Source organism: Notamacropus eugenii, chromosome 5, assembly GCF_028372415.1.
Source record: "Notamacropus eugenii isolate mMacEug1 chromosome 5, mMacEug1.pri_v2, whole genome shotgun sequence".
Lineage (NCBI taxonomy): Eukaryota > Metazoa > Chordata > Mammalia > Diprotodontia > Macropodidae > Notamacropus > Notamacropus eugenii.
In genome coordinates this window covers 221,493,888-221,506,515 of record NC_092876.1, presented here as the reverse complement: position 1 = coordinate 221,506,515, position 12,628 = coordinate 221,493,888, and the positions used below count along the sequence as shown (strand labels likewise).

The following is a 12,628-nucleotide window of genomic DNA, read 5'->3' as shown; positions in this document are numbered from 1 at the left end:
CTTCCTTCTTCAGTTACTGATCTGGACCTCATTTTCTTAAGTTCAAATCTAGTTTGGGACACTTACTAGCTGTGTGGCCTTGGGCCACTTAACTCAGTTTGCCCCAGTTTCCTCATTTGTAAAACGATATGGAGAAGGAAATGGTAAAACTGTAGGATCTCTGCCAAGAAAACCTCAAATGGGTCATGAAAAATTAGACATGACTGAAAATGACAGAGCACCAACATTAATGTGCCCAGTGCTGATGTTATAAAGGTAGAAATGAAAATCTTTGTTATAAAAGAGCATACATTTAATACACATAGACAAAATATTTACAAAATAAATCCAGAGTAATTTTCTGTGGGAGGAGAGGTCTAACGTGGAAAAGAGGAAAGGATTCTCTGCAGGCAGTAGTGCTTGAGCTAAGTTTTTAAGGAGTCTAAGAAACAGGGGTGAGAGTGTGCATTTTAGTCATGAAGGACAGCCTGTGTAAAAGCTTTGAAATAGGAAATTGAAATCTGCAAAAAAAAGATTAACATGAGTATAGTTCTTTGTTGAACTACCAAATAAATTTATTTGTAAATAAAATTATTCATGATAAACCTCGTATCTGGAAGAAGTACTAACAGCAGTAAGCTTTGCACGTATTTATATTTTTATGAAAATTTCCACTTTCAATTTCCTTTCAATAACTGCCACCACCACCACCACCCCCCCTCCAAAAAAAAGAAAGACAGTGAGTTAGTTAGTGGCGCAAAGTTTCCTGAAATTTGACATCTCTAATCAGGACTCTGTTCAGGTAGAGTAAGATAAGTAGTTGTTTTGAAACTCTAAAAGGTTCATGTTTGTATGGTGTCCTGCCAAGCCTAGAGGCCTGTATTGGGCTACCCGAGTCTTCCTTACCTCACCTCCCGAGGTCTTCGGCTGGCCACGCCGGATGCACGTATGAGAGAAAGGACGTTCCAGAGTCAAACAGGGGTTGAGCTTTATTACAGGGTTTCGGTTACAAGTGCAGGGGCTCTTCTTTCTTAGGACGAAGAGGGGGAGATTTCCTAAGGAGGCTAAGCTTAAGGGATTGGAAGTAGAAGTACAAGCGGGGAGAGAGGGGGAGGGGAGAGAGGAAAGAAAAGAAGCGGAGCCCTACTTTTCTCTTTGGCTCCACACGTGCTAAGAGAGCTTTTAGGCTTCCTCAATCCTACTTAATCTTCAGCCACACAGTTTGCATCTCAATACCGTGCTGTTAGGTAACTAGGTGTGCTCCAATCCGGGACGACCTCGAGGGCAGGGAGACTCCACCCATCAGGTATCTCCGGGGGAGAGGCGGAAATACCCGAGCTAGCCGAGCTAGCTCGGTCTGACCTTCTCGAACCCCCGCTGTTCATGGAGGGCCTCGTAAGACTCTAAGATTTAGAAGTCCCACTTTTACCTGCCCGAGACTGTCCACACGGAATTGAGCTTCCAGTCCCAACAGTGTCCTGCAACTGTAAAGAAAAAAAAGCTACAAAATTGTGAGATTTGTTATTACTGTTGTTGTTATTATACAAATTCAGGGAAGTTTTTAAGGAAGTTACTCATTTGTGACTCAGAAAAGACCAGACTTGTCATCTGGGACTCGTAAGCAGAAACATCTTGTGTCCATATTAAGCATCTCCATTCCCTGCAAATGAACAAAATATCAAGTAAACACTTCAGAGACCGACCTCATGGCTATTAATAAAGCAGAATCAAATTTGCCAAATATATGGCCAATAAATGTTAAAAAACTATTTTTACTCTTCATACTCCTAGCCTTATTTACAAATTAAAATATCTGGAGCCAATCTTATTTTCTTTATTTTTTAAAAATTCTACTGAATTTCATGTATATTTAGGAAGCCTGGAAGTACTAAGATAGGGGTGTAGGAGAGAGGATGTTTTTTAACTGCTAATACCTATTTTTTTCCTTTCAGTCATAATAGATACAAAAGGATGAGATATGATTTTAGTAATGACAATAAGGAAGGTCTAGGATAGGAATTTCTTTACCTAAAACATAGGAACTGCAAATTATCTTGTACACTTAGCTAGCTTGCCAAGAACAGGTGAGAAGATTTTTATGTTCAGAATGTCATTGTCATTAAAAAGTTCAACTGTTTTCTTTTACAGACTTGGAGGCATTCCTTCACAGCTTCTTATGCCATATATGATTTAAGTAACAGGTCAGTGACTTTTATATAAAATCCAGCATGGGTTAATACTGGTTTTGGGGGAGGGAAAGAAGAGATTATAGTGAATCATAACTATTATTTATTTTCTGTTTTCATTTTTCTTCTAGAATGTTGGTTTTAGAAGAGAAAATGCCTGATGTCATACAGCAGATCTCTTGGTCACCAGTTGGTCACAAACTGGTTAGTAAATGCAGATATTTTTTCATGGGCCAAGATTCATAACCTTGGGGTTACTTTTGACTCTCCCCTTCATCAAATTTTTAAAATTCTCCCTCCATAATATCTGCTTTCTATTTCCACTGCTGTACCTTGCTTCTCTTTTCTCCCTCTTTCATTGCGTTCTTCTACCAGCCTAGTCTTATGGATCCATAGGTCTGTTGTGAAATTCTCTTGGCTCAAAAGTCTTCTGTGACTCTCTTTGCTATGAAATGTTCAAATTCCTTTTACTGGAATTCAAACTCTCTCCAGTCTGGCACCACACCTAACTTTATCTCATATTATTCTCTTCCACATAATCTACATTCCATTTATACTAGATAGCCCAACCCCAAACATACTTGGTGCATACTGTTTGTTTTTTTTTTTTTTTTACTTCAGCACCTTTGTCCCATGCCTAGCATATCCTTTTTGGTAATACCTGTTAAATTTCTGTCCTTAAAGGTCTAAGCAAAAAACTTCTTCCTACCTGAGGCATGGCCAATGAGGCAGCTAAGTGACTCAGTGGATAGAGCACCAGGCCTGGAGTCAGGAATACCTGAGTTCAAATTTGACCCTTAGACATATCCTGTATGACCCTGAGAAAGTCCCTTAACCCCTATGTGCCTGAGTTTCCTTAATTGTAAAACAGGGATGTTGACCGTATCTCCCAGGGTTGTTCTGAGGATCAAATGAGATAGTAATTGTAAACATTTTGTACTGCCATTATCATCATAATCATTGTCATGATCATCATGAAGTTTACTTTGATTCTTCTAATTGCTGTTGGCTTCATGGACCTTATGTACCACTTCAGATCTCTTCAATGCTTTTATCGTATAATTTTGTATGTCATAGTTATTTGTATTAGGGAAGGGATTAAGTTTTTTCTGTTTTAAACTCCACTGGGTACTCCTAGTTCTTCTTCCTTCTTGCTTTCCTACTTCTTTCTTATTTTTCTCCGTTAGATTATAAACTTCTTGAGGGCAGAGACTGCCTTTTTTTTTCTTATTTGTCTCCCCAGTGCTTAACACAGTGTTTAGTACATAGTGGGCACAGATATGAATTGAATTGAATTGACTTATCTAAACTTGGTATTTCCTTTAGCACCTAGTAGAGTGCTTTGCACATGAGTATATAATAAATGTTTGTTGAATGAATTAAATGACCTATTGTGATTGTTATAGACAGGGACAGTGTACTACTTTTAGATCATTTGACCAAGTTCTCCCTCACAGGGTTACATTTCTAGATCTGGAAGATACCCCACTACCATCCATTTCATAGATGAGAAACAGGGAACCATATGCTATGCACATGGTTAAATGATTAAGAGGTAACGTGATTTGCCCAAGATCAAATAGGAATTGCCAGACAGTAGTTGAAATTTGGTCATCTGGCTTGGGAGCTTATGCTATCCCACCACTGCAAAAGCAGAGAAGGCCACTTGTATCGCCAAGGTAATATTCACAGCACCAAGGGAGAATATTATGAATATCCCAGCGTAGTTCTGAATCACAAAGTGTAATGGAATCTCCATATAGAAGACAGAAGAAAAAGATTTTTTCCAACACCAGAAAGCCAAATCCCAATACCAGAAAGCCAAATCTGTCATAGTAACTAAGAAGTCAATACACATTATCACTGCAAGGGAAAGCCATTCCCAAGTCTTCCCCTCTGTTGGGGTCTTATCACAAACAAACACTTGCGAGCCTAGTTGTGCCTGCTTGCCTATGTCCTCTCCTCCCTCTGCCCTAACTACTCTTACCAACTTTATCCCAGTTCTACTCCACCCTCCCTGTTCCACCTACTCAGCAAGCTTCTCCCACCACATGTGACTTAGGCTTCCATGTGATCTAAGCAGGTCATATGGGTCTATTAATGAATGGGAAAGATCTTCCCATTTAAATTATCGTTACATTTGGCCTCAAGATCTTTTGTATTCATTACATAGGTTGGTGGGGCAACTGATATCAACAGAATTGTAACAGGGATAACATAAAATAAGCATATATATCAGTGTCTTAGGCAACTGGTATCAATAGAACTTTACAGTAATATAACTGGGATCACACAAAATAAGCACATAGAGCAATATGTTAGGATGGGGCTTGAGCACAAGCAATCCATTCCCCCCTGGAACGAACAGTGTCTAAAATCTTGGGGTAAGGGGCAAAGGCCTCTTCTTCTACAGCTACTTCCTATTGAAATTGGATGTAGAGCTGTCCCTGCCCCAAGAGATCCCATTTGAGAGGTCAGTTCTTAGGGAAAGAACAAGGAGGGCTATATGGGACAGACTGGGTCTTGCTAACAAGTTATTGCTTTATGTGTAAAGCAGAGACAAGCTGCTGGAAGAGAAAGTTCATATGGAAAGGGAGTTGGCTGATTTGCATGAGAAGCTTTTATGCTGCAGCATTGAAACTCCTTTAGAGGAGCAAGCTAGAAAGTATCAGGTGGTAGAAGAAAAAGCAGTTGTTAGTTTAGCTCACAAAATGAAGCAAAAAAGTAACGAAGCTCGATTGGGGATGGTAGTACCCCCTGTGTTATTGTGCCTAGATTTCTTTGTTGTTATGATGGATTTGGCTTTCTGGTATCTAAATGAATGTTTTGGTTCTGTCTTCCATGTAAAGAATCTGTTGTATTTGGAGATTCAGAATTACACCAGCATATTCATAGCTATTGTAGGTGTCATGAATATCATATTGGTGCTATACCACTCAATACTCAGGGATCATTTTCAGTGTCTTTTTGTTTAATAGACTGCAACATGGCATAGTGGATAGTGATCTGACTTCGAAGAGGGGAAAGCTTGGTTTTAAATACCGCCTCTGAAACATAATTTGCTGTGTGACCTTGGGCAGGTTCCTTAACTAAAGTAACTCCCAGTGCTTTAAGCAACTCTCTTAGATTATGAGTTACAGAAGGTTCTCACTGTCATCAGTAAAGGGAGTTAACTTTTCCAGGAGCTCCCTAGACCAATAAAATCACAGATCTAGTTCCTATCCCCATCATAGCTGCTGTTACTAAATAATTCCTCATCAAATGGCTAGATTATTGGCTTCCTGAAAGAAAAATCAATTAATCATATTCAACAGGATTATAATAATGAAATAATAAACTAAAATTATGGTGTGCACTCAAAGGAAACTTTATATCCTTGAGCTCTAGAATTAGCAGACAAGAAAGAGAAAGTATTAAAGAATTGAGTATGCAATTAAAAAAATAATACAACCAATAAGTTAATAATTCCAAACCAAACAGTAAAGATGAGCTTTTGAAAATTAAAGATGAGATCAGTAAAATTGAAACAAATTAATAAAATAAAGATCTATTAAGTACTGCTGGGAACACCGGAGAGGCATTGGAGAAAAATAGTTTTTGACCTACTTCTTGTACTACATACTGTAATGAATTGCAAATGAACTAAATAGAAAAAAATCATACCATTAAAAAAATAAGAGGAAAATGGAATTTTAAATTTGCAACCAGCTGTGACAGCCTTAAGAATATTATGCATGACAAATTAGGCTACTTTTCAGTATGTAGAAGTAAATGGCCTTTGCATAAATAAAATAAATGCAGCTCGAATAAGAAAACAATTCAATTTGATTCAATTTCGTAAGCATTTATTAATAGTCTGTTAGGCATTAGTATGCAGACAAAAATGAAAGTCCTTGCCCTCAAAGGTAGAGATGTGAAGAGAGTTAATTCTAAGTGTATGAATCCACTTGTGCAAAGTCATGGATGAATATGATGTTAAGAGTAGCAGGGAACCAGATTGTGACGGAGCAGAGTGAGGGTTTTGTATTTTATCCTAGAGGTAATAGGGAATCATTGAAGATTTTTTGAGTACAAGAGTGTTACAGTTAGACATATTTTAGGAACATTTAATTTCAGAACTGTGTGCAAAATGGATCGGAGAAGCCAGAAAGTAGAAGTTAGGGGCACCAATTTCAAGGTTCTTTCTGTAACCCAAGTGAGAAAACTTTTCCTGAGAAGAAGGGTGTGTGAGAGATGTTGTAGAATTTGGATCAGCTGATTGTATATGGTGGATGAGAGAGAAGAATGAGTCAAGGAACTTCAAGGCTGAAAATGTGGTGACCAAATGAATTCTGGTACCATAAACAGAAATGGAATAATTTTGAGAGAGGATGGGTTTTGGGAAAGATATGAGTTCCTTTTTGGATAGGTTGAGTTTGAGATGCCTTTGGAACATCCAGTTCAAAATGTCAGGTAGGCAGTTAGTACTGCACAGCCTAAATTGAGGAGAGAGATTGGAATTTGACTGAAATACTTTGGAATTGCTTGTGTATAGGTAAAGATTGAACTAGTAAGTACACTAGAGAGCTAATGAGATCAGCAAGGGAGAGAATATGAAGCAGAGAAGAAAGCCCAGGACTGAGGTCGAGCTTCCAGGCACACCCACACTTCATGGATGAACATCCAGCAAAAAAGAAGCTTCTTTTTCATGCCAATAACATCCCTGATTGTCATGCCAGTTAACTTGGGAGAATTGAAAAGGGATGGATGAATTTGATGAAGCTGGTGACTTTTTCTCTACTTCCCAACAGCAAATAAAATTGCATAATTATATATAAATAAAAAAACTTAAAACCATAAAACTCAAATAAAAAGTATTTTGACCATGTTGATACTTTCAAAGCATACATTCATGCTTTGACTAATGGAAAACTACTAAGCTTTGAGGCTTCTATACTAATAGGACATGAGGTGGAAGATACTTCATCAGTGAAGCATTCAGTCAGCTCTGTATTTATTAAGTGCCTATGGTGTGCCAAGCATTGTGTTAGGTGCCTGGAGGTACAATTACAAAGAATAAAACAGTCTTTATTCATCCTGCCCATCCTTTGTTCAGGTAGCTAACTAGCCTACTTTTTGGGTTTTCCTATGTGTTTATTAGGATTTATTTGCCCCTATGTTGTGATGATACAAATTGTCATCTAAATAGCTGGATTAAAAGGTGTTCTGATGTTGAAACTCATAATCTTATGGAAGTGAATGTTGAAAACTAAAAATAAATGAATTATAAAAAACAGTGTTCTAATGCATTGTTCTTTTTTTTATAGGTATTTGTTTGGAATAATAATATTTACATAAAAAATGAACCACATTTGCCAATTGTGAGGATCACCCATGAAGGAAAAGAAAATGTAATATTTAATGGAATAACTGACTGGGTTTATGAAGGTACAGTTTTAAAAAACTTTTTATAAGCAGAAAATATGAATAGTTATGATTTTGAAAGTAAATGTGTAAAATACACGGTATCACAGCCTATTTTAGAATACACAAAATGTGTTCGTTTATAAGCTAAAGAAATGCTTTACACTAGCCTGTCTTATAAATTATTAGACCACAGGGTTTTCCACAGGGGTTTCGGTCTGTGGCCTTGCTGCAGACTTAGGTTTAGGTAACTTCCCAGGCCCTGGAGACCCATGAGGGAACAGATTCAAGTCAGATGGTTTTGCAGCCAGATCTATCTCAGTAACAGTAGTTGATAAGGAAAGAAAAATAGTGTCACAACATTCCACGCAGAGACAGAATAAAACCTAAGGGGTGGGGGCATTGGGGAGAGAAAGCCAGTTTTCTAGAGAATTTGTGCCCATTTGCCCTTAGAAAAAAATTGGTTTCCTGCTTTTAAAAGTGGGGAAACTGATTAGAGATAACATTTGTTAAAATATGGAGGTCATTAGTATCAACAGCTTTTGAAAGTGATGTTTGGGTGTTTCATGCACAGTGAGTGTGTTGATCAAATGTATAGTAGGCTCTTTGGTAGATGCCAGGCTAAATGGGATTTTGAGAAAGTTCCCAAATTCCCTGTAGGTTGTTCTGATTAAAGAGATCCAACCTAATTATTATTATTTGTTCACAAATGAACCATTTTTATAAAGAACAAACTCCCCACCTTTTAACTCCTTAAATCTGGTATTTTCTAAAAGTCAAAGAAATACAACAAAGAAATTTGTTCCTCATGAAGAGATAGTGTTGGAAAGGACTTCATGGAGATAATTTAGTTCAGTCCTCTCATTTGGAGTACAGTCAGAGGCTCCAGGAAATGAACTAAGGTCACACAGTAGAACTGTGACCTGAGGTCTGGTTTCTAAGATGCTCGGTTATATTCCCAGGACATCTGATTATTGTAGATGATATTATCAATTTACTTTCCTTACCTAGATCAGAGCTTTAAGCTCTTCTTGTATCTAACCAAAGAATCAGTCACATGCAAATGCACATTTTAATGGTCCTGGGTGTATTTTCTAATGGAGTAGCTGCGTGCTGTGCAATAGAATTGCTGGACAGATAGTTAGGAGCCCATAGATACTGCTATAGCTCCACTCCACCCTACCCTGGCATTTTGGTCATCTACCTGGACAGACTTTGCCCTGACCTGCAGAAACCTCTGCCGTCACTGACCTAAGAAGCAGAAGGAACAAATCCTGGAGCTTTCAGACTTGGTATGGAAATGGAGAGGAAGGAGGTGGATGCCTTCTTTCCAGAAATCTGTTAGGACGCTGAAAAATTCCCCACACTTTGTTACATTTCTAGAAAACCTACCAAATAAGAATTCATTTGATTTTAAAAGCATTCTCTTTTGTTAACTTGCTAGAGGAAATGGTAGTGGAATTAGCATTGGTTGTGAAGTCAGAGAATAAGACTTTGTGGACAAATAGCTAAACTTTTCAGGTGAGATTTCTTACTTGTTAAATAAAGGAGTTCAGTGATATGGTCAATAAAGGCTCTTTTAACTCTGAAAACTATGATATGAAGAAAAGGAATTTTGATTTGGGATGGGAGAAAGGAGATAACTATATTTGGAAATTTCATTGAAACCCTTAATTCTTCACTTTTCGCTTATTTTTCTTCCTCGTCCTTTTTTAATTCAATTCAGTTCAGTATTTTATATTTGTTCTCTTTCTCCTTCAAACTCTGCCTTCTCCATTTCCTCATCCTTTTCTTTCCTCTCTCTTCCTCTTCCCTGATTCCCCCTACATTACATAGCCCCTTTTTGTGAGAAATAGACATAGTCTATTAATTAGCCATTTGTGAATTGACATAGGAAAATGCAGTCTAAATTCTGAAACCATAGCAATTAAAAAACTTTAGAAAGATATTCCCTTGAAAAGGGTGTCTTATAAGAAAATGATTTGGGAACTTTCCTTCTACTCTCAGTTGATTAAAATAGACTTTGACTTGTAGTGACCACTCACACTTATTTAACACTTTAAGATTGATAAGGTAATTGCTTTACAGTCACTTGGTACATTAAAAGTACTGTTTTCCCCATTTCACAGTTGGAGAAAGTGAGAGGCATTGCCCTTGGCCATAGATAACCATGAGAGTAATGATTTGAACCCAGATCTGCTGCTTTTAAGTCTAACATGCTTTCTGTTCTACTGTTCTGGGGCCTATATTTATTCCTGAGCCTTGACAGTCTTTTTTTTTTTTTTTTTTTTTTGGCAGAGGAGGCAGTGGGGTTAAATGACTTGCCCAGGGTCATATAGCTAGTAAGTGTCTGAGGCTATATTTATTCCTGAGAATTGACAGTATTAACAATATAACATAAGATTTTCTTTCCATCCACAAGAGTATTCCATTCCAAATTAGTACTGAAGGCTTTGTCTTTGGAGAGGATGAGTGAGGTCCCTTTAAATCTAGGAATGTTCATGTTAAAGGTGGACAAAGAGAAGATCCCCTGAATGTTAGTTTCCCCATCAGTCCTCCTCCTCCCCTTTAACCTATGGCCTCTTAACCCTCAACTTAATCAATTATGTTTTCTCTCCCTCATATACACAAAATCCAAATTGATTCGCTGAAGCTGACCTCAATTTAGCATTGCCTTGATTGAGTAAAATCACACTTGATATATGAATAATCCTTTAAAGCAAGAGTTCTGAAGCTGAGGTACGTCAGTCTGTTTTCTTTGTATTTTGATAACTCTTTCAGCTTCATTGCTTTGCTTTTTTAATCCTCTGCACTTACACATTTACTTATATGTTACTTATACATTTAAGAGGCAGGTGGGTGGTGCAGCGGATAGATTGCTAGGCCTAGATTGAGGAAGACTCCTCTTCCTGAGTGTGACCCTGAGCATGTCACTTAACCCTGTTTGCCTCAGTTTCCTCATCTGTAAAATGAGTTGGAGAAGGATATGGTAAACCACTCCAGTGTCTCTGCCAAGCAAATCCCAGATGGAGTCACAAAGAGTTGGACATACCTGAACAACAAATACATTTTAAAAAAAGTTGTTCTCAGAAGGAGACCATAAAATTCACCATAGTGCAAAAAGGGTCCGTGACACAGAAAAGATTTAGAACCCCTTCTCTAAGGGACATTTAATTTCCCAAAGAGGAATTTGTAAATATCAGCAAAATCTCTAACAGGTGGCTCAGTGGATAGAGCACTGAAGTTGGAGTCAGGAAGACAAACCCTATCTCAAGACACTTACTAGTTCTGGGACTCTAGGCAAGTCACATAATCTTTGTTTTACCTCAGTTTCTTCATCTGTAAATTGGGAATAACAGTATTATCTGCCTTACAAGATTGTCGTGAGGATCAAATGAGATGATATTTATAAAATTCCAGATGTTGTTATTATGTATGGGGAAGATTATTTTGGGTGATAGTGTTTTATGATATAATATACATTTAGTGGTCATTTTCCCATCCTTCTCTGATAGGAGGCAAATTATGTAGAATAAACATTGTGTACGCTTATTGAGTATCTTCTACTGTTTCAGCATCCTGTGGGGTATGGTACTGAGAATCCTGGCGGGAGGGGAGGGGCAAGGATGGGTTGTCCCAGGAAATGTTTGAAAATTAGATTAGAGGATTATTCTTCTATACTTGATTCAATTGGTTTTCAATACTATGTTTCTAAGTATTAAAATGTAGGGGATTCTAAAATGCAGAAATTGAGGATAGATAATATGCTTTTTAATGGTGATAGAACATATAACAGTGGAATAAAATACATTATTCTATTTAGAAATCCAAATTCAGAAAATATAACTTACATTTATTTATGTGTGTTACTCTGAAGCTCAGGAAACGTAAAGTGGTTCATTTAGTTGAACTCTACTGCAATTACTTAAGCTAATGAGAACAATATTTGGGATGCCAAAGCCAATTTATCAGAAATTTCTTGTAACTGAAGAATTTATATCTTTTTTTTTTCCCCAGAGGAAATCTTTAGTGATTACTCCGCTCTGTGGTGGTCTCCAGACGGCACTTTTCTAGCATATGCCCAATTTAATGATACAAAAGTTCCTATCATGCAATACTCCTTCTATTCTGATGAATCATTTCAGTACCCGAAGACTATTCAGCTTCCGTATCCAAAGGTCTGTGTTCTATTCCATATAGTGTTTCGGTAATTTGATTAAAAGAGAATGGTTTCCTTTAATCCATTCCTGCTAATGAAAATATTGTCAGTTTCTCTTCAACAGCTTGCTGTGATTACTCTTGCTGAAGTCAACAGCATCTGGCAATTTTAAAGTATTTTTATTATCCCAGGAAAGAGTGTGATTTAAGGTTTTGTAATTTCTCCAAAAACTTTGAGGAATGACAAGCAGAAAAAGATTAGAAAAATGCTTTTGAAAGAGAGATAGGGGAAAATGAAAATGTTTGAATGAGACTTCTCTAAAAGAAAAAGGGGAGTAGGTAATGAAGTTAGATGGTCTCAAATGAAAGAAATGGGAGTTACAATGGTCAAAACTGAACAATGGGAGTGATGTATGTTCCTTTGTTAATTGAGTTTATCCTAGGCATGGAACATTTTTCTTAGTAGGAGCTTAGTATGTCAAGTTCAGAAAGATGTTCCTCCTAGGTCTTTCAGGAAGTTTTAAGAATTAGCTGTGGGGCAGCCAGGTGGCATGGTGGATATATAGCACCAGCCCCAAAGTCACGAGGACCTGAGTTCAAATATGACCTCAGACGCCTAATAGTTGTGTGACCCTGCAAAAAAAAACAAAACTAGTTGCAAACTCTGTGTTTATGTTCATAAATATTCCTGGGGACCTAAGAGGACCCTTAGAAACTAGTTAATATAAACCTGTCAGTTTACAGATAAGGAAACAAACCCACACAGATGAAGTAGTTTGCCCAAGGTTACTCAGGTAATTAGAGGCAGAACTGAGATGCAAAGTTCATTTCTCTATCTAGGACACCTGGGTGCTTCTCAGATATATTTTTCAGACATTAAGCAGATACTCATTAACCACCAA

General features: G+C 37.5%; 1 protein-coding gene across 1 annotated transcript in view; it reads left to right on the top strand.

Moving 5' to 3' along the window:
- DPP4 (dipeptidyl peptidase 4) overlaps window positions 1-12,628 on the top strand; it is a 109,354-nt gene that overhangs the window by 30,088 nt on the left and 66,638 nt on the right. The window contains exons 6-9 of the mRNA XM_072612156.1: window positions 2,128-2,180; window positions 2,297-2,369; window positions 7,472-7,592; window positions 11,586-11,746. Coding sequence (XP_072468257.1) covers window positions 2,128-2,180; window positions 2,297-2,369; window positions 7,472-7,592; window positions 11,586-11,746 — 408 coding nt within the window. The remainder of the gene's footprint in view (window positions 1-2,127; window positions 2,181-2,296; window positions 2,370-7,471; window positions 7,593-11,585; window positions 11,747-12,628) is intronic.